At 29.3% G+C, this 18,047-nt stretch overlaps 1 protein-coding gene across 4 annotated transcripts in view; it reads right to left on the bottom strand.

Moving 5' to 3' along the window:
* The window catches only part of LOC142330479 (angiotensin-converting enzyme-like), a 102,419-nt gene that overhangs the window by 8,497 nt on the left and 75,875 nt on the right, over window positions 1–18,047 (bottom strand). For 3 of the 4 annotated variants that reach the window (XM_075375743.1, XM_075375747.1, XM_075375745.1), the window contains 4 exons: window positions 17,862–17,986; window positions 15,999–16,239; window positions 11,583–11,681; window positions 3,411–3,554 (listed from right to left, as the gene is read on the bottom strand). In XM_075375743.1, the coding sequence (XP_075231858.1) occupies window positions 3,411–3,554; window positions 11,583–11,681; window positions 15,999–16,239; window positions 17,862–17,986 (609 nt within the window). The remainder of the gene's footprint in view (window positions 1–3,410; window positions 3,555–11,582; window positions 11,682–15,998; window positions 16,240–17,861; window positions 17,987–18,047) is intronic. The other variant, XM_075375746.1, reaches the window with a different exon arrangement.

The raw sequence follows: 18,047 nt of genomic DNA, 5'->3' as shown, positions 1-18,047 counted from the left end.
AATTCATGCCTCTTTCATTAAAAAACAAAGGTGATTCAAGAAGTGACTGCCTAAAAGTGCATGTTTGTGGTTGCACTGTGAATCAGAGCTGTATTTGTAAAAAGATTGAAAGAGTTAACACATATAAATACTTGGGTTTAACAATTAACGAGGTCCCTGTTGTATAGTAAAAGTGCATCAGTGGATGTTTGTTTCCTACAAATAAACTATACTCATTCATTAAATGTAAATAAATGAATTGAGACTACTGTATTGCACTCATATCTAATCACTAATGTTTGAAGGTGTTATTGTGTGTGGAGGAGCCTACAAATCTATAATAAACTGTTGAATATCACACAAAGATTTATTGTGACAGCTGCATAATATGAACCATCTATACTCCACAAAGAGTACTTTTCAACAAATTTTAACTATCAGACAGCTATTATTAAGTACCTGCTTGTGTTTGCTTACAACAATTATCAATAAATTTTCAGGATAACTGTCCATGAATACAGTACAAGCACTATTGCTAGGAATACAATTTTGCTAGGCAAAAATTTAAAAAAATCTTACATTAAAACAAATTCATATATTATATTGTCCAAATTTTTCTCAGAAATATCCCAATTAATCTAAAGTATTTGATGCATTGTCATCAATAACCTATAAGAAGAAAATCAATGCATGACTAAGAAAATGGACTGTAAAAATCAGATAATATCACCTGCTCTGCATATAGGCAATAGAGATTAAAATTGTATCGGCAATATAAAAATTGTAACTGACAATATATACTAACACTTTGTATTTGTACGTGTTGAATTTTGTGACAGTTAACTAATGGGTGATCTATAATGTAGCTTCTCAATAAAGCACAGTTACAATAACTATTCATATTCTTTCACTTTTTTATAGCTAATTCATATTACCTACATCACTACAAATTATTTTCCATCTGTAACTATTATAATATTGTTATATATTTTTCAAATGGTTATGAATGTAATTATGTACTATGCATATAGGACTCCTACCCAAGAACATGTAACTAGGCATATTTGGATAGTAATTCCATGTTAATTAATTAGTTTTATAAAATTACAACTTAAATTAATAATTTGAAACTTATAATGATAATATTAATTTATTAAATTAATGATGAATTATGATGTAAAACTGTTTAATTTAATGGAATAAATTTGATTTGATTTAAAACAGTTCTGAAGTCAACTATATTTACTTTTTTAATTTAAGGTTAACTTGGGTCTGATTGACCCTTTCCTGAGTTTAGATCTTCACAGCATCCAGGAAATTTGATTTATGGTGGAATATACCTCAGACACAGGTTGAAGTTTTACAACTTAAAATGTACAAGAAACTAGATGGCATTTCCCATTAATGATAGATTGGCTTTAGGAGGATTAATTAATTATATTTGATTTGCGTGTTGTTTTCTGCCTTTCCTAGCACTGTCATTTAACATTCATAGTTGACTGTTTTTAGAGTACCTCCATTCTTAAAACTAATTTTAATACCGAGTCTTCCTGAGTTGGGATCATCAAATAAATAGTGATATTAAGCTCCTCCCACTCTCCATCCCTACTGTCATGATCTCTTCTGCTTTGTCCCTCCTGCTGTAACGGTTCTAAATTTTCTTAATATTTCCATGTTTTCTAGAATATTTAAAGGTTTTTCTATTTCTGCATATTTAACATTTTTATTGATTTTGTAATTTCACTAGGAATATGTATTTTTTCTCTCAAATATGTTGCATAATTTAAATATTTTTTCTGATATTTGTACGACCTTATATATTCATTAAATCTTGCTTTAAATTTCTGCTCTGTTTGTTCTATATATGTTGCATTACAATTGCATTTTAATTGGTATATTCCATTTTTTTCTAATTGTCTTTTTCTTCTACATTATTTCTAAATTTATTCTTGATGATATTATTTGAGGTAAATGCTATATTTCTTAAAAAAGTCCTTCACTTTATATATTTCTTTTTTTGTGAACATAAATTTTCCCCATTTTCATTTTTCTTCTTTTTCTTTTTCTTCTGGCAAATTATTGTTTCTTTTTTGCTTTATCTTTCAAAATAGTTTCTTTGTTGTACTCTTTTCATAATCATTATTCACTGCTATTTGAAAGATAGTTCTTTTTTTATTCCACTTTACATAATGGTATACTGATTACTCTATTGAATATATGTCTAAATCCAGCTGCTAATTTAAGATCCCATGGATGGCTAGAGTTTGCATTTATAATATTATCTGTGTATATGGATTTTCTATATAAATCAAATTATAGTTTTTCTGGTTTCCTTATTATTGTCTAATCTAAAAAGTTTATTGTATTTTTTCTTCTTTTTCATTTAAAAACTTAAAATTTTTATGCAGTTTGTTAATTTCATTTAATATTAAATCTCCTTTGTTTGTTTTTATCCTTTACTATTATCAGTGAGTCATCCACGTATCTTACATATTTAAGCAGTCATAATTTTCCAATATCACTGATATATATTTTTCTTCTACATATTGAGTAAAAAATTCATTTAAAATCCCTGACAAAGGGTTTTCCCATTGCTAATCTGTCTTGTGGTATATGTATTTTATCATTAAATTTAAACTGGGTTTGGTCTAAAATAACTCTGTATCTACACAATCTTTGGTTCAGAATTCTATTACTATTTCTTTTAATATCTTTCAGAATTTTAATTGTTTCCTTAACTGGTTTGGACAGGTACAAATTTTCTACATCAAATGATATAAGCCTGCAGTCTTCTGTAATCTTGATTTTCTTTAATTTATTTGCTACTTCTACTGAATTTTAACCATATATTTGTTTTCCAGAAGCCCCATTTGGAAAGTATTTTAAAAGAAATGGGGCTCTTCTTTAAATAAAAATCACAAGGAATAGTTTCAAGAAATTGTAAAACCATTAGAATGAGAGGGACAAAGCAAAAGAGGCCATGGCAGAAGGAATGGGGTTAGGAGGAGTGTAACACTGTTATTTATTCGATGATCCCAACCCAGGAAGATTTAGTGCTAAAGCAGTTTTGAGAATGAAGGTACTCTAAAATGTGTCGGAACTATGACTGTTAAGAGTGACAGTGGTAGGAAAGGCAGAAAATAACAACCAAATCAATAATGATAATCCTAGTGGAAATATAAAGTATTGCAAAAATTTTAATTAATTATATAGAAAATAAAAATAAAAATACAAGATAATATTATTTTATTTTACTGTTATGATCTTGTACAAATTATAGATGTATTTAATGAGTATGGATGAAATAATGAAACTGGTCAACGAGTTTATTTTAGTAATGTTAAAAGAAGTTTAATAGTTGTTTGTCCTCATTTAAGGACACAAAAATTTTAACAGAATTTTTTTTTATTTGATGGTTTTTTTTTACTTACTGAAGAATCTTTCCAGGTTCTTTTTCACCAAAGAGGTCACAATTAGCAAATTCATATTGTTCAGGTACACAATGTTCATAATGTGAGGTTGTTTTACACAGTTCTTCATGAAAGAAAAATGCCATAAATTCACCAATTAAACGGCTGAAAAAAAATTAAACCAGATATTATGTTTAAGAATGGATACAACAGAATGTCTATATATCATTTATTAAAATATGATTATTGTTTAGTTAGTAAAAGAAAACGCCTATGTTTAAGATTTTACAATATTGTAGAGTAATAATAAAAATATATTATACTCTAATTTAAAGTCCATTCTTTCCCACTTTTTTTATTAAGAACTCTTTTAATCAAAAAAATATTTGTTATGCAAGTCAGAAGTTTTTAGCATAAATAATAAAAAAACTCTTTTTTCTGTAATTTTTAAACTCGCCTATGTAACATCCAGTTTTTATGCTCTGTAACCTTGATAAAACAATTTGGATTTTTTTCATTAACAGACAGCATTTCTAAAATTATATAAAAGTATAAACATTCATGTTCAAATAAACTGTTTGAAAATATCAGTACAAGATAAGCCTCATTCATTTATTTTACTCCCACTGTTTAATAAATTCATTTTTAATTCTACTCTTCATTTGTTTCTTAATAAAATTGTATTTATTGCAGGGTATAGGTACCTGCTAAAAAAGATTTATTTTCTATCAGGCTGAATTTATATGGTGTAAATAATTAATCTTTTTGATATAATAATGTACATTATTGTACGAGTCATGCCATCTTATTGAATTTATGCTTATAAAAATGTATAATTAGTTGCTGTATGTATGTACTTAAAAAGTACATATCATTACTGTAAATATCACACAAACCTTTATTCACATAAATTTGAAAAAATTAAGATGACTAAACTAAATCTACTGTTAGCAAAAAAATAAAAAAGATGAGATTAACTTGAGCTGATGAACTTTGAGCGATGTGTAAATTCTAACATATAAACTAAGAGGCACTTTTACATTTCCAGGCATGGAAAATTTTGCTTATTAAAAATATATATATATATATATATATATACTGTGTTTCACAAAAGAAAGCTCATTTTTCCATTTTACCAATTATTCAAAGAAAAATTAAATTTCATGCTAGATTTAAAATTTGTTCTTTTCTGCATCATTCTTGCTAGTTATAATTAATTTGGAAAAAAACTGTTAATTACAAAAAATTATAGTTAAAATTATTTTATATTTCACTTGTCTTTTCAGTAATGCAATTTCAATGTTCCATAATTTTGTTCACAGATTGCATCAAAATTGATGTTTTAGTTAATTTAAGAAAAGAATTTTTACTACCTAACATTTAAGTGTTTTTAATAAATATTCTACTTAGCAAAATGTAGCTTACGCTACACAGTGAAACATCTGTACAAACACGTGAAAAATCCATGGTTATATTCTATCCTTATAGCATATACATAATTAAAATATTCTTTTTATACATAATTAAAATAAGTGTAATAATAATATTGATAGAAAATAATAACGATATGCGAGCATCAAGTCATCCAGAATGAAAAAAGGTAATTTGAAAATCCTTGAATTTTATTAAGGAATTAACCTGACGTTCAAGCCTCCATGTGGTACACCTGAATAGGAGAGGGACACAGGACCTCTTTGAACTAAAGTGGAAGAACTGTGAGTGTTACTACTCAGTATACTGTGATGATATGAGGAAACCCACCCTCCCAAATCAACTTCAACCTTTAGGCATGATAGAAAAGTCAATCAATCTGATAACTACTTCTGAGGGTAATCTTAAAGGAGAATCCCTCACCGTACACAGTATAACTAGGCCTTTGGTTTCTGGGGAACCTAGACCCTCATATTTGGAAGTAGCAGAGCTTCCTGTAAAATCTTAAAACGTACTTACTAGACTACAAACAAAAATGAGGAAAACTCATCACCTTCTGTAAAATTTTTAATCTAAAACTGATGACAATGCACTTTAAAAATATTCTCAAGAAGAGGAAGAAGAAGAAAAAGACATGGGTTGCACGTAATACAAAAATTGGAGAATTTCAAATAGACCATGTTGCTATTAACCAGGAAAAATCAAAAAGAAATAATGAATACCAGAGTTGAAAAAGGATTAAACTTAGATTCAGATCATTACTTAACAATAATTAAAGTAAAATTTCAACCCAGTAAACCCAAATCCAAACCACTCAAAAAATCCAGAATAAATACAGAAGCACTTAGCCACAAAAAGAAGAGTATCTAATAAGAATAAACCAAGCAGAATTAGGAATGGACTGGAACGAGATCCAAGACAATTTAAAAAAGGTAACGGAAGGAATCACAGAATCTAAAAGATATCTCAAGCACAGATGGTGAAACAACTGCAATGAAGCACTAAATAAAAGGGTGGAAGCTTGGAAATGATAGAACTCCCATAAAACAGAAGAAAATTAGGATAATTTTACGACACAACAAAAAGACATGTCAAGAATCATCAGAAGAATCAAGAGGCAGTATGACATCACTAAACTGGAAAAGGTGGAAAAAGACTTCAAGCAGTACAACACTAGGGACTTCTACAAGATCTTTAAAGAAGAACTCCAAGGATACCAACCAGCGGGAGTATGTTTTAAAAAGGATAACGGTGAACTAGCCTTAAATAATAAAGAAAATTGCGATATTCGAATTAAATATTTTCAAAATCTATAAACAATTATTAAACTTTATAATCTTTATAAAGAATTATTAAATTATTAAAGATTATGGATTGATAAACCCATCCCAGACTCACAACCATCCACAGAACAGTAGATATAACACATCATTAAGATACTGAAAAACAATAAAGCACCTGAAGAAGATGGAATAATGGCATTAATGTTGAAATGGGTAAAAGGGTAAAGGGTAAAGGTAAATGGGTAAAATAGTAAAGAAGATGCAACAAATCTGAAGAAATTTGGAAAACTGAAAAGATCCCGGAAGAATGGAAAAGCGCTCTCATACTTTCTGCACAAGAAAGGAGACAAAACAGACAGCAATAATTATAGGAAATCTCCCTCCTACCAGTAGCATGCAAAATCTTATCAAAGGTCCTCCAATATAGAACCATTAAACAAATGGATCATCTAATCAGTGAATACCAAGAAGGATTAAGGAAGGGCAGATTGTGTGCCGAACAAATGTTCGACCTTAAGAGCATTACTGACCTTAAGACCATTACATTAATCTTCGACTTAAGTCAAAGATAACTTATCGAGTGATAACTGGCAAAAATACAGTAGTAACATTTGTGGACTAAGAGGTTGTGAAAAACAACACTAATAAATACATATTTTCTTTCTTAAGAAACATGTGATACAAGAAACCAATCTGCTATTTAATGCTGAAAACTAACCTGAGGTCAGAATTTTTCCATCACCCTACATTTCTTGAAAAATTTCAAAATTTAAAATCTGTTTATATTATATGATTCATAATCATATGTGTATGTTTTTTTTTTTTTTTATATGATTACTTTATATTTATGTTCTCATTATATCTCTTAATCAGTTATTAACCATGAAACAATAACTCATAACACAAGCATCACGTATTATGACATCATACCTTTCTATTGAAAAATAAATAAACAAGATTAAACTTGTCTGTACAATTCAAAACATACAAACTTAGAGCTTTTAACAGTAACTTTCTGAATATCTTGGTAAAAAATTATTTAGTTTACTGTACAAATATTGATTAGCTTATGTTACAATTAGAACAAGTTCATGAACCTGAGGGAGCCCTTTTCATTGATTCTTCCAAGCACAACTTAATGCAGTTCTGCTTTTCAGTAGTAATAAACAATATCCTTCTGTTCTAATTTGTTAGAAATTAATATGAAAGAACAGTATGATATGAAAAACTGTTAATTATGAAAAAGTGAATCATAAAAGGCATAGTTGGAACGTGTGTAGCGATTTAAAAGTAATAGCTCTTTTGTAAGGCATGTGAATAGGATATACATACTACTACTGTTTAATTTGTGAATGAGACAGCCAAGCTACAAATCAGCATTAAACAGTAAAACAGTGGAAGAAACATGAGGACTTTATTCCTGGTGAAAAAAATATACATCATTCATGAGCTTTTTGTTAAACCAGAAAAAGTATTTTTGCTACCCTTTTATATCAAAGTGGGATCATAAAGAATTTTGTAAAAGCTATAAATAAAAACAATCAACGATTCTTGTACGTAAGGCAGAAATTTCCAAAAGTAACCTATGCAAAAATCCCTACTTTAATTTTTGCATAATTACTTTTGGAAACTTACATACAAGAATCGCTGATTGTTTTTATTTATAGCTTTGACCAATCTAGAACTCCTGCTTGGACAGCATTTAAAGAGATTGTGAAAATTTTCTGGTTGTCCATTTATTACAAAATTACCAAGATGTTGTACATAAACTGATAAATTCATACAGAACTGTGGGATGTAATATATCACTGCATATCTTTTCTACATTCACATCTGGATTTTTTCTCCTGCTAAACCTTGGGGCAGTAGTGATGAACATTTACAGCAGATATTACTACTGAACTTTAATTTAATATATACCTGAGGCAGGAGAGCGTCTGCTAAGAAGTTTTAATGTAAGTATATCACATTCAAAAACATTTGTTATATTAACTTTTTATAGACCTTTAATAGCCACTTCTATTAAACTGAGGGTTATAGAAAGATTCTTTTTATAGATCTGTAATATAAGCAAAAAAAAAATTGCAGAGAAAGGTATCAAACTTAAAGAAATATTTAAAGTTTTATTTTGTATATCAGTGCAATCTATGAAATAGTAGGTATAGACTCAAATTAATTTCAAAAGGTGAATTAAACACTGGTATAATAACACCCTTTAACAAGTTAAATACACATTTTAAGAACATACCATAAATACTGTTGCATCAATCAGGAAAACTTATTGATTACACACTGACCTTGTTGTACAAGCTAAATGAGCAACAATTAACTTAGTTAACAATAAAAGCTAATATATAAATTTTGTGATATAAGTGGAAGAACTGAGAAAAAGGATTCTCAAAAAAAATCTTCCCAGTTTTGACAATGTTATCTGTAAGCTGGTAAAAGATTATTCAGAGTTTTTTGACAATTTTTTTTAATATTGTGAATATCAGTTTAGAATGTAGCAAACTATGAAAAGAACTAAAAGCATATTGTATTTAACCTACTCCAAAGGTTAAATAAGCTGAGACAAATCAGCTGAGACCTATAACAACTTAAAATATATTTAAAATTATTCAAATATGTAGTTTACCAACAGATAAGAATAGAGAAAAGTTATATTCTAAAGGTGAGCTGGTCCTTGAGATCAAAGGATTGGCTCAAAATTCAGTTTGTCCTACACCAATTGAAAATTTAGTTATCAGAGCAGTCTTCATTAAATTGATAACAGCTTTATGAAACTGTTGACAGAAATAAAAGTAGAAGCATTTTGAATTGTTTAAAAAATTATTTTAGAAATAAATTTTACTTTACTAAGATTTAAGCTGATGATTACATTTGTTTTGTTTATATATGATACTGACTGTAATAGAATATTGTAATATTTATTAGTTTGTAGATGGCCGTTATATTATTCACAGGTTTTAATAATTCAGTGTATTCCTTGGTTAGATAAATGAAGGTATGGAATAAATGGTAAAATATAGTAGTCAACAATAAATAGTTATGGTGATAGTTAACAGAGGTAAGGTAATTGAGATATAATTAAATTTAACAATGGAGGATCAAAATGTAAGAAAGTATGTTCAAACATTTAGGTATAATGACTGATAATAATTAAATAATCACATGACAATTAAAATACATTACATTTATAGAAAAAATAAAAAAGCCTTTTATTAAGAAGTTAGTATTTTTATAAAGTAGCAAAGCAAGGAATTAAAATTTAGATGATATAAATGTATCTCACTTCCAATAATTTATTTATTTGTTTATTCTCAAAGCAACAACATACATCCAACACAATTACTTTATGGTAGATGAATTTTTCAGTGAGTGAAAAATGTTAAGCCTAATCAAGATATGAAGCCAGAAGCTGCTGGATGAAAGGTAGATATGATACCACTCCACCATAAAAATCAGGATAATGTTTCTTGTTACTGTTTAATAAAACTCAAATCAACAACTTGCAAATACAGCAAATAAAATGTTAGTAAAGGATTAAAAGCTCAACTTTTTGTACTTGTACTGTTTATAAGCTTAAATAGTTAAAACTTCTGGGCTAGAGGATTTCATAAGTTATGATATTCTACTCTTTCAACCGAAGATCTAAAATCCAGTAAAGAAAAACCAAACAGTTATGATACCAAAGCCTAAAAAAATTACTTTATAAAATCAGTTAAAAACAAGTTTGAACTCAATTTATCGTAAGGTATTAAAAAATGTAACAATCTGCCCAATTCATTAAAATATCTTTATTAGATTGTAAAAAAAGTAAAAATGAACAGATACGTAAAAGTGAATGAATTAGTTTTACCTGAATGCATTACAACAAATTGGTTATGCATATAAATTATAAAATGGTTAAATGAATACATTACAAATTGATTAAATTAGTAATAATCGTTTAATGATAATAATTTATAAAATAACCAAGGCTCTACAAAATGAAACATGTAGGTTAATGTGTATGTAATTACATGCTTGTCTCTGTATGTATCTATAAACAAAAATGTATTTTATCGGTTGTGTAAATAGCAGTCTTTTTATTTAACTGCACAATAAATAAATAACCATGGAATATGGTAATATATGCAGAAACAATAAACAAAAATTCACCAACTTTTTAAAACCTCTATTATTTTGTTTTATTCAGTTAAAATGAATTATATAACTGTAATATTATTAAATTCTTGTGAAAACTGAAATTCTGTAATAAGTTAGGAAAAAATTACTTCATCTTATTTATAACTTTTTCAAAACATATAAAAAAACGTGTACTAAAGTGGTAAAGACACACAATTGTACAAAAAGTATCTACTAGTCTGAAAATAAAAATAGTGCTACTTAGGGGTCTTCTATTTTTTCTATTATTAAGAAAAACAAAAAAAACAAAATTACTCATGAAATGAAAAATAAAAACTCTTCTTCAGGTGTTGACAGGGTCAAAAAAATTTTAAAGCAAAGAACTTTAAAATGGATGGCTTTAATACATTTTATAAACTATTATTTGATCCAAGGTTTATTATCATCACCAAAACCACCTAAAGTTAAAACTGTAGGCTGCAGAACAAGGTTTAATGATATTGGTATTCTTTCAAAGACGAGCATGTACTCAGCATGTCTCTGCCAAGGATGCATGAACTAATCTTTTTGTTTCCAGTAGAGCCTAATGCTAAAAGGGATGGATTTTTGTCATAGTAGACCTGGTTCAGGGCCAAAAATATGATTCACATATAGCTAACCTGATACAGCCGACTGTTCTGAAATAGAATCACTCTGTTGATTAGCAACTGATCACAGAGACCTGATCCAGTGTGGAACTTTCAGTATTAAGTGATGTGGGATTCCCAACAGATATGTTGATGTCAGCAAAAGTTAGGTTGAAACATGAAATGACTTTTAACCTCTAGGACCATCGTTAGATATTGCTTCAGAAGATGAGATGGATGTTTTGTAGCACATGAAAATGCCATGCCTGACGGATTCGAACCCAGGACCTCAAAATGAAAGGCTTAAGATACTACCACTCACGCCCGAATGCCGGCACATGAAATGACCTGGGCAGATAAAGATCACACGAGATCTGTAAGAGCAATCTTTCTGTCTGGCTTGGATGATAAGGACACCACTACGACCCTGAATTCCAATTGGTTAGACAATAAAATTGCTTCATTTTCACATCGCTATGGTGGGGGGAGGGGTTAACAGACATTCATGATACCAAGTACTATGGTTAGATTTTATTCACTGAACCATAGGAAAGTTGTACACTTCCCAAATTTTGTCCTCCCTACTGGACTTGACTCTAAAATTATGAAAACAAATCTTAAGAAGCAAAAATTAAATAAGAATTGATTAAGTAATGTAATTATTATAGAGTATAATAGCTTACTTTTCATCTATTAGTTCTTTTTTTTAAGAATGCATTACTTACTGTGTGTATGTTACATGTTGCATACCATCCAGGATCCCTGCGAAATCAAAGTTTTTTTCTGTTCTATAGTCTGGAGGTCCAATACCTCCAAAGTACCTTCTTAAAAAAATGAAATAATAAAAAGTGTTTTAATACATTTGAATTGTTGATACATACTATAACAGAGTATAACAATGTATATACATACATTTAACAGATAATTGCATGCATAGTATATATATATATATATATATATATATATATGTTATATATATTTAAAACATTTGTGAAAAGCATTCTTTGGTGTAGCATAAGTTCAGATACATTTAATCAGCAATTTATTCTTTATTTCATTTATCATCATTATTTTAATGTTTTCTTAAACAGAAGAAACAAGAAAAAGTCACATGGTACCATGTCTGGACACATGAAGCTGTACTGAAGCTGTAGCATCAGTACTTTAGCTAAATAATCACAAATTAATAGTGAAGAATGGGCTGGAGCATTAGTTATTGTGTGTAAAATCCATGAATGGTGTTTCCACATTTGTGCTCATTTTCTTCTGATTGGCATGGTAATTGGTCTAAAACCACTAAGTAGTACTGTTTGTTGACAATAAAAACTTGTGGTAAGAATTCATAATGAACTAAATACTATTGTAATAAAAAAAATAGTAAAGAGAACCAACATCTTATTGAATTTAGCATCCTTTTTTTGGTCTTGGTTCTTCAGGAAGTTTCCATCAGGATGATTTAGACCTGCATTTCAATATTACAACTGTACATTCATTCACATTTTGATATCTGTTGTGACAAATTCAAGTAATTCATGTTGTGTCTTCAGCAATGTCAACTGACAATTGTTTTGCAGTGTTTTTGGAATGTTGCTTTTGTTGGAAATACAAGTTTTGGAACAAATTTTGTTGATATTCATTTCATATACAAATTCCAATCAAGATTATTTCACATGAGCCTAAGAGACACCAACCTCCAAAGCATCACCTCTAATAGTGGTTCAACGATTATTGATCACAATGTTCTTTATTTTGTTGATACTTTCATCAGTAGTTGAGGTGTTAGGAAATCCAACCTTTCTGTTCAGCCTTTCTAGAAATTGTTTGTACCACTCATAAACCCTTGGTGTTAACATAACATTTCTGCCAAAAGTCTTCTCCAACATCTTCACCACTTTACTGCATTCATTGCAAAATTTAAAGCGAATAAACATTCTGTTTTACCATTCTCAAACGGAATAAATCAACAAATTACCTGGCTGCCAAATTTGAAATCTCTTATTTCTGTTTAGCCTTCGGAAACACCATAAAGTATTACTTCAGAGGATGAATGAGGATGATTTGTATGAATGTAAATAAAGTGTAGTCATGTACAGCCTCAGGTCGACCATTCCTGAGATGTATGGCTAATTGAAACCCAACCACCACAGAACACATATTATCCACTTGTGTTGATCTTGTATCGTGGAGATTAAATTTGAACTACATGTCTAACATGGCTGAAAATAGTGATATATATATATATATATATATTAAAGACAGTGCTGCAACTGCATGGGAAAAAAACACTCAGTTGAAAAAGCACAACGCACAGAATTAAAAAATTGTTGCTTATCACAACTCATATTCAGGGATGTATCATGAAGTTCTCCCAAAACTTTCATAACCTATTCTACTCATGAAAATAAGGGAAAAATTTCATATAAACATATGTCCTAAATTCTTTGTTTGACAGTTATGGCTAGTGAAAGATTTTGCTCGGATTTCAGCTACCTCGGTGAAATGAGAACGAACATACTGAAATTTTTAGGGCATTAATTACAAGTCAGAATTAGTGATTTCTAATGGTTTTTGGCCTGAACAATCAAATAAAATAGATCCCGAAATAGTATGTGCTGTAGTTTTTGAGAAATCTTGGGTGAAAACCAATAAATTGGGGTAAAAAATCCTGTTTTTTATGTTTCATGTGCAATAACTTTGTTAAATGGGTAATAATAAACACATAAAAATTTTAAAACACCATGTAAAGAATTTAATTATGAACAAAATGGTGTAACATAAATTGAGTAAATCAAAGAAAGGCTAGAAAAATTTGAATTTTATTTAGAAAAGGTGCATTACTACATTTGTCAGTAAAGTACTCATACTTATTCAATATAAACAAAGACCAGATTCTTTTTTTGTTATTTGAAAAATTTAAAAACAAAATTTACTTTTGAAAATTGGAAATTACAAAACAATCGTAAAAAAAAAAAAAAATAAATAAAAATTATTTAGATGATAATTTTTTTATTAATGACAGAAATGCAATAAATTACTTGCAAAATTACTATTTTAAAGTTGGCAATAAAAAAACATCTAATCAACAATGCGCAATACTGTATTATTGTTTAAATCATTCTGTAAAATACATTAAGTATATTGGTACTGTGAACTGTGCTATTGTTAGTGAAGGTTTTCTGTGAATTTTAGTTTGAATGTGATAAGTTTACTATTGAAGTAATGTCCTACTTATTTGCAACAGAGGAGTACGCTGATATGGTATTCATTTTAAGTATATGTGTAATGGTAATGCTATAGCTACTAATGTAGAATATGAAATACATTTTCCAAATTGTAGAATTCTTGATTCCAAAACAATTACGGTGATTTTTCACAGTCTTCAGGAAACAGGTACACTATGTAGTATTTGTACCAACTATGAACCATCTGTCCAACACAGCGCTGTTATTGATGAAATTATTATCAATGCAGTTCTGTAGTCCAGGCATCAGTACATGATGTCATTCTTAGCTGATCAAAGTTTTGCATTCAATGATTTAGAAGACACTTAAACAAAACACAAGTTTTATCCTTGTGCAGCAGTTCAACATCTACACCTAGGAAATGGTCCACTTTGCTTGGAGTTTTGCAACTGGTGAAATATAAACTGACAACTCTACAAGTATGTTTTGTTTACCAACAAGGTAAATTTCACTTAGGAAGTGACAAAAACTTGCATAATGAGCATATGTAAGCAGAAGTAAATGCTCATGATACAGAAGGCAATTTTCAATGATTTAGCATCAATGTATGTTCGGCTTTATTCACAATCAGCTGTTTGGATTGTTCATATTACCTGGCCATTTAAATACTAAGGTCTACTTGCACTTTCTTCAAAATGAATTGCAACGTATACTTCCAGCACGATGGTATGCCTCCCCACTTCTTTTGTGCCATTTCCACTCACTTAAATCATCATTACTCTGAGAAACAGATCAGTCGTGGAAGTCCACAATCCTGGCCACCAATATTGCTTGATATGACACCTTTAGATTTTTGCATCTGGGGATGGATGAAAGATACTGTATACAAAACAAAATACATTCTCATGAGGAATTAATTGTCCACATTATGGATGTGGCTGAGCAACTTAAGGACAGCCTGGAAGAACTAAAAAGAGCAATGAAAGCAGTACATCATGCATGCATGCCAAGAAATGTACCTCTTTTAAATGGATATAAATGGACTTATTTTATTCCATTTTTTAGGTCAAAAACCATTAGAAATCACTAATTCTGTCTTTTAATTAATGTCCTCAAAATTTTGGTACGTCCTTATTTCACCAAGGTAGCTGAAATCTGAGCGAAATCTTTCACTACCTGTAACTCTCAAACGAAGCATTTTAGAACAGATGTTTATATGAAATTTTTCCATTACATTTTCCATTAGTAGAATAGGTTATGAAAGTTCAAGAAGAACTTCGTGATACACTCTGTATGTACATATATGTATATTAGGTGTTATAATCATAATAGTTGTAGGTGATCTAACATAAGTGACAAGTTATTTCTGAAAGTGTTGTTGAAAAACTCAAACAGATGAATGAACTGGTTTATCATTGACTTCTTTACCAACCCGACAAACAGTTCCATATCAGTATGCCAAACCAAATGGTATACTGATATAAATGGTAAGTGGTATTCTGCCCTACAAATGATGAAACATTTTTTTCTAATATTTTACAACCACTCTAAGAAAATTGCTATATAACTCTGTTAAGGAACTCTTGATTATGCTATTAGTACCTCAGACATTTTACATTTACGACAGCCATAAGAAAGACTAACATATAATGCAAAAGATTAATGAACCATTTTCTGTGGGAAATAAATTTTATATTTCTTAACCAGCAGGATCAAATGGGATAATAGAGTAAAATAATTAAAAATTATAAACAACTAACCAAAAAAATTGTTTGGAAACTCTTCCAAAAAACTTTTGGAGTTAATTAAAAGATCCACTTTCAATGAAAATACCAATAACATTGTTGCATCATATAAAATCATATAACAGAATTATGATGGAAAATCCATACAGTTTAATTTTTAGACCAATATTGCTCATTAAATGGAGTATAAATAAATTACATTTCATTTACTTACCTATGTTTCCACCAGTTAAGATTATATTCTTTTGTTCCAACTGTTCTATTTAATACTTCTAATCGAAATACTTCTACTGCACAGGCATATGGTACAAAAACAATTTTATCAAGTGCTAATTTATAGAGGTAATTAATAAGTTGCTCATAAGAAGGTGTTTCAACAAAAAATTGCTTTTTAAATTGATATGAAAGACTTTTAACCGTCAGACTTGGTAATAATGCAACAGCTTCATAAAATGCTGAAAAAAAATAGATATTTTAACAACTTTGTTTGAATATTTTTTTTCATATTTAAATTCTTTGGGAGAGTTTTTGGTATATAGCACACCTCATTATGCAGTATGTAAAAGAAAATAAAATATATGGAAATTTCACTAAACAATTTGGTATTTTCATATATATACCACTGAATGTTTCATTTTAATACTCCCAGGCAATTTTCTCATAAACTATGCACAAAAAAAGAGTTAAACAAAAGTTACTCTGACTGGAGGGGGACACATCATGGTGACCTTGGATTTTACCTAACTTTTATCTCAAGGTGAGATAAAAGTACCAAACTTTTCGATATTCTCATAAACTAGGAACAATAAATAAAAAAAAATGATCTAAAAAAAAGTTACTTGGACTGGAAGCAGACACCTTATGATGGTCTTGGATTTGAACTTGACCTTGACCGTTAGTTCAAGGTTAACACAAATTTTTAAAATGGAATGATCTATTTTTGCCTCTCCAATGAAAAGAGTGGAAAATTTTACATTGTAATGTGTAATCACATATATGACCTTGGAACAGTTTGAAGATCTGAAGAGTTGAAGATGATTCAGGTAATCATCAGAGATAGTGTTGGATTCTTTTTGCAGATATTTACAGTCACTGGTTTCTAAGTTGTGAGAAGGGGATTGCTATTTGGTGTTGTCTTTGAAATTCAGCAAATTGTTTTAATTGGACACCATATGTGATTAACTCCAAAACCATGTACATCAAGACGCTGGAAAAAATAAAACAATCATAAAACATCATGACTAAATTCAAGTATACCGACATAACATTTTTCGCTCTTTCCATTGGCACTATCAAAAAAGAGAATTCCATTTGAAAAACCTCCATGACCTTGGAATGAACCCCCAAAGGACACCTGAAGGTCACTATCGGATTTCCCCCTTCTATCCACATAACTTCTGTAAAGTCACTTTTATGCTCTTTCCCAGTTTGCAAGAAAAATGGGCTGGTATATGAATATTACAATGAATAATCTTCAAAAACATGTAGCCTTTATAACACTAACACCCATATAACACTATTTCTGACAGTTAGCTGTATACCTTCAAAAATCTCCAAGCTCATATGTGTGACTCTCTATTCCAATGAAATATTATCTGCTCTTTTCATTGGTGGAGTCAAAAATGGGTCATTCCATTTGAAAAAACTGTGTTAACCTTGAACTAACGGTCAAGGTCAAGTTCAAATCCAAGACCATCATAAGGTGTCTGCTTCCAGTCCAAGTAACTTTTTTTTAGATCATTTTTTTTTATTTATTGTTCCTAGTTTATGAGAATATCGAAAAGTTTACATTTTGAACACTCTTCCTGATGTATATTAAATATGTAACAGAACAGAACATTTTTTAAAAACATTCTATATCAACTATTTTTTTTATTTTTTATATATATATATATATACAAGAAGCTATCTGATTCTAAGGATTTTGCATGAAATGCAACCTTAGTAATACTTTATAATGAATCATAAAAAAGGTATAATGAATAAAGATGATTATTTAAATTTCATCATTAAACAAGTCACAATTGAGATAAAGATGTAATATGTCAAATGAAATTTAGATCAATTTTAAACTGACCAGAAGTTGGAGGTCTTTTAAAAACATGTGGCTTATCTTTATACTGCATCATATACTGTAAGTGACCCATTTCATAATACATTTTCATCAGAGTATCTTCATTTACTTCACCACACATTGTCAACCTAAACAGAAAAAAAGTCAAATACATTTTCTAATAAAGAATTATTAGCAGATGGATAAATG

Source organism: Lycorma delicatula, chromosome 9 (genome assembly GCF_047948215.1).
Source record: "Lycorma delicatula isolate Av1 chromosome 9, ASM4794821v1, whole genome shotgun sequence".
NCBI lineage: Eukaryota > Metazoa > Arthropoda > Insecta > Hemiptera > Fulgoridae > Lycorma > Lycorma delicatula.
Note: the sequence above shows the minus strand (reverse complement) of the source record. Positions and strands in the feature narration are given on the sequence as shown.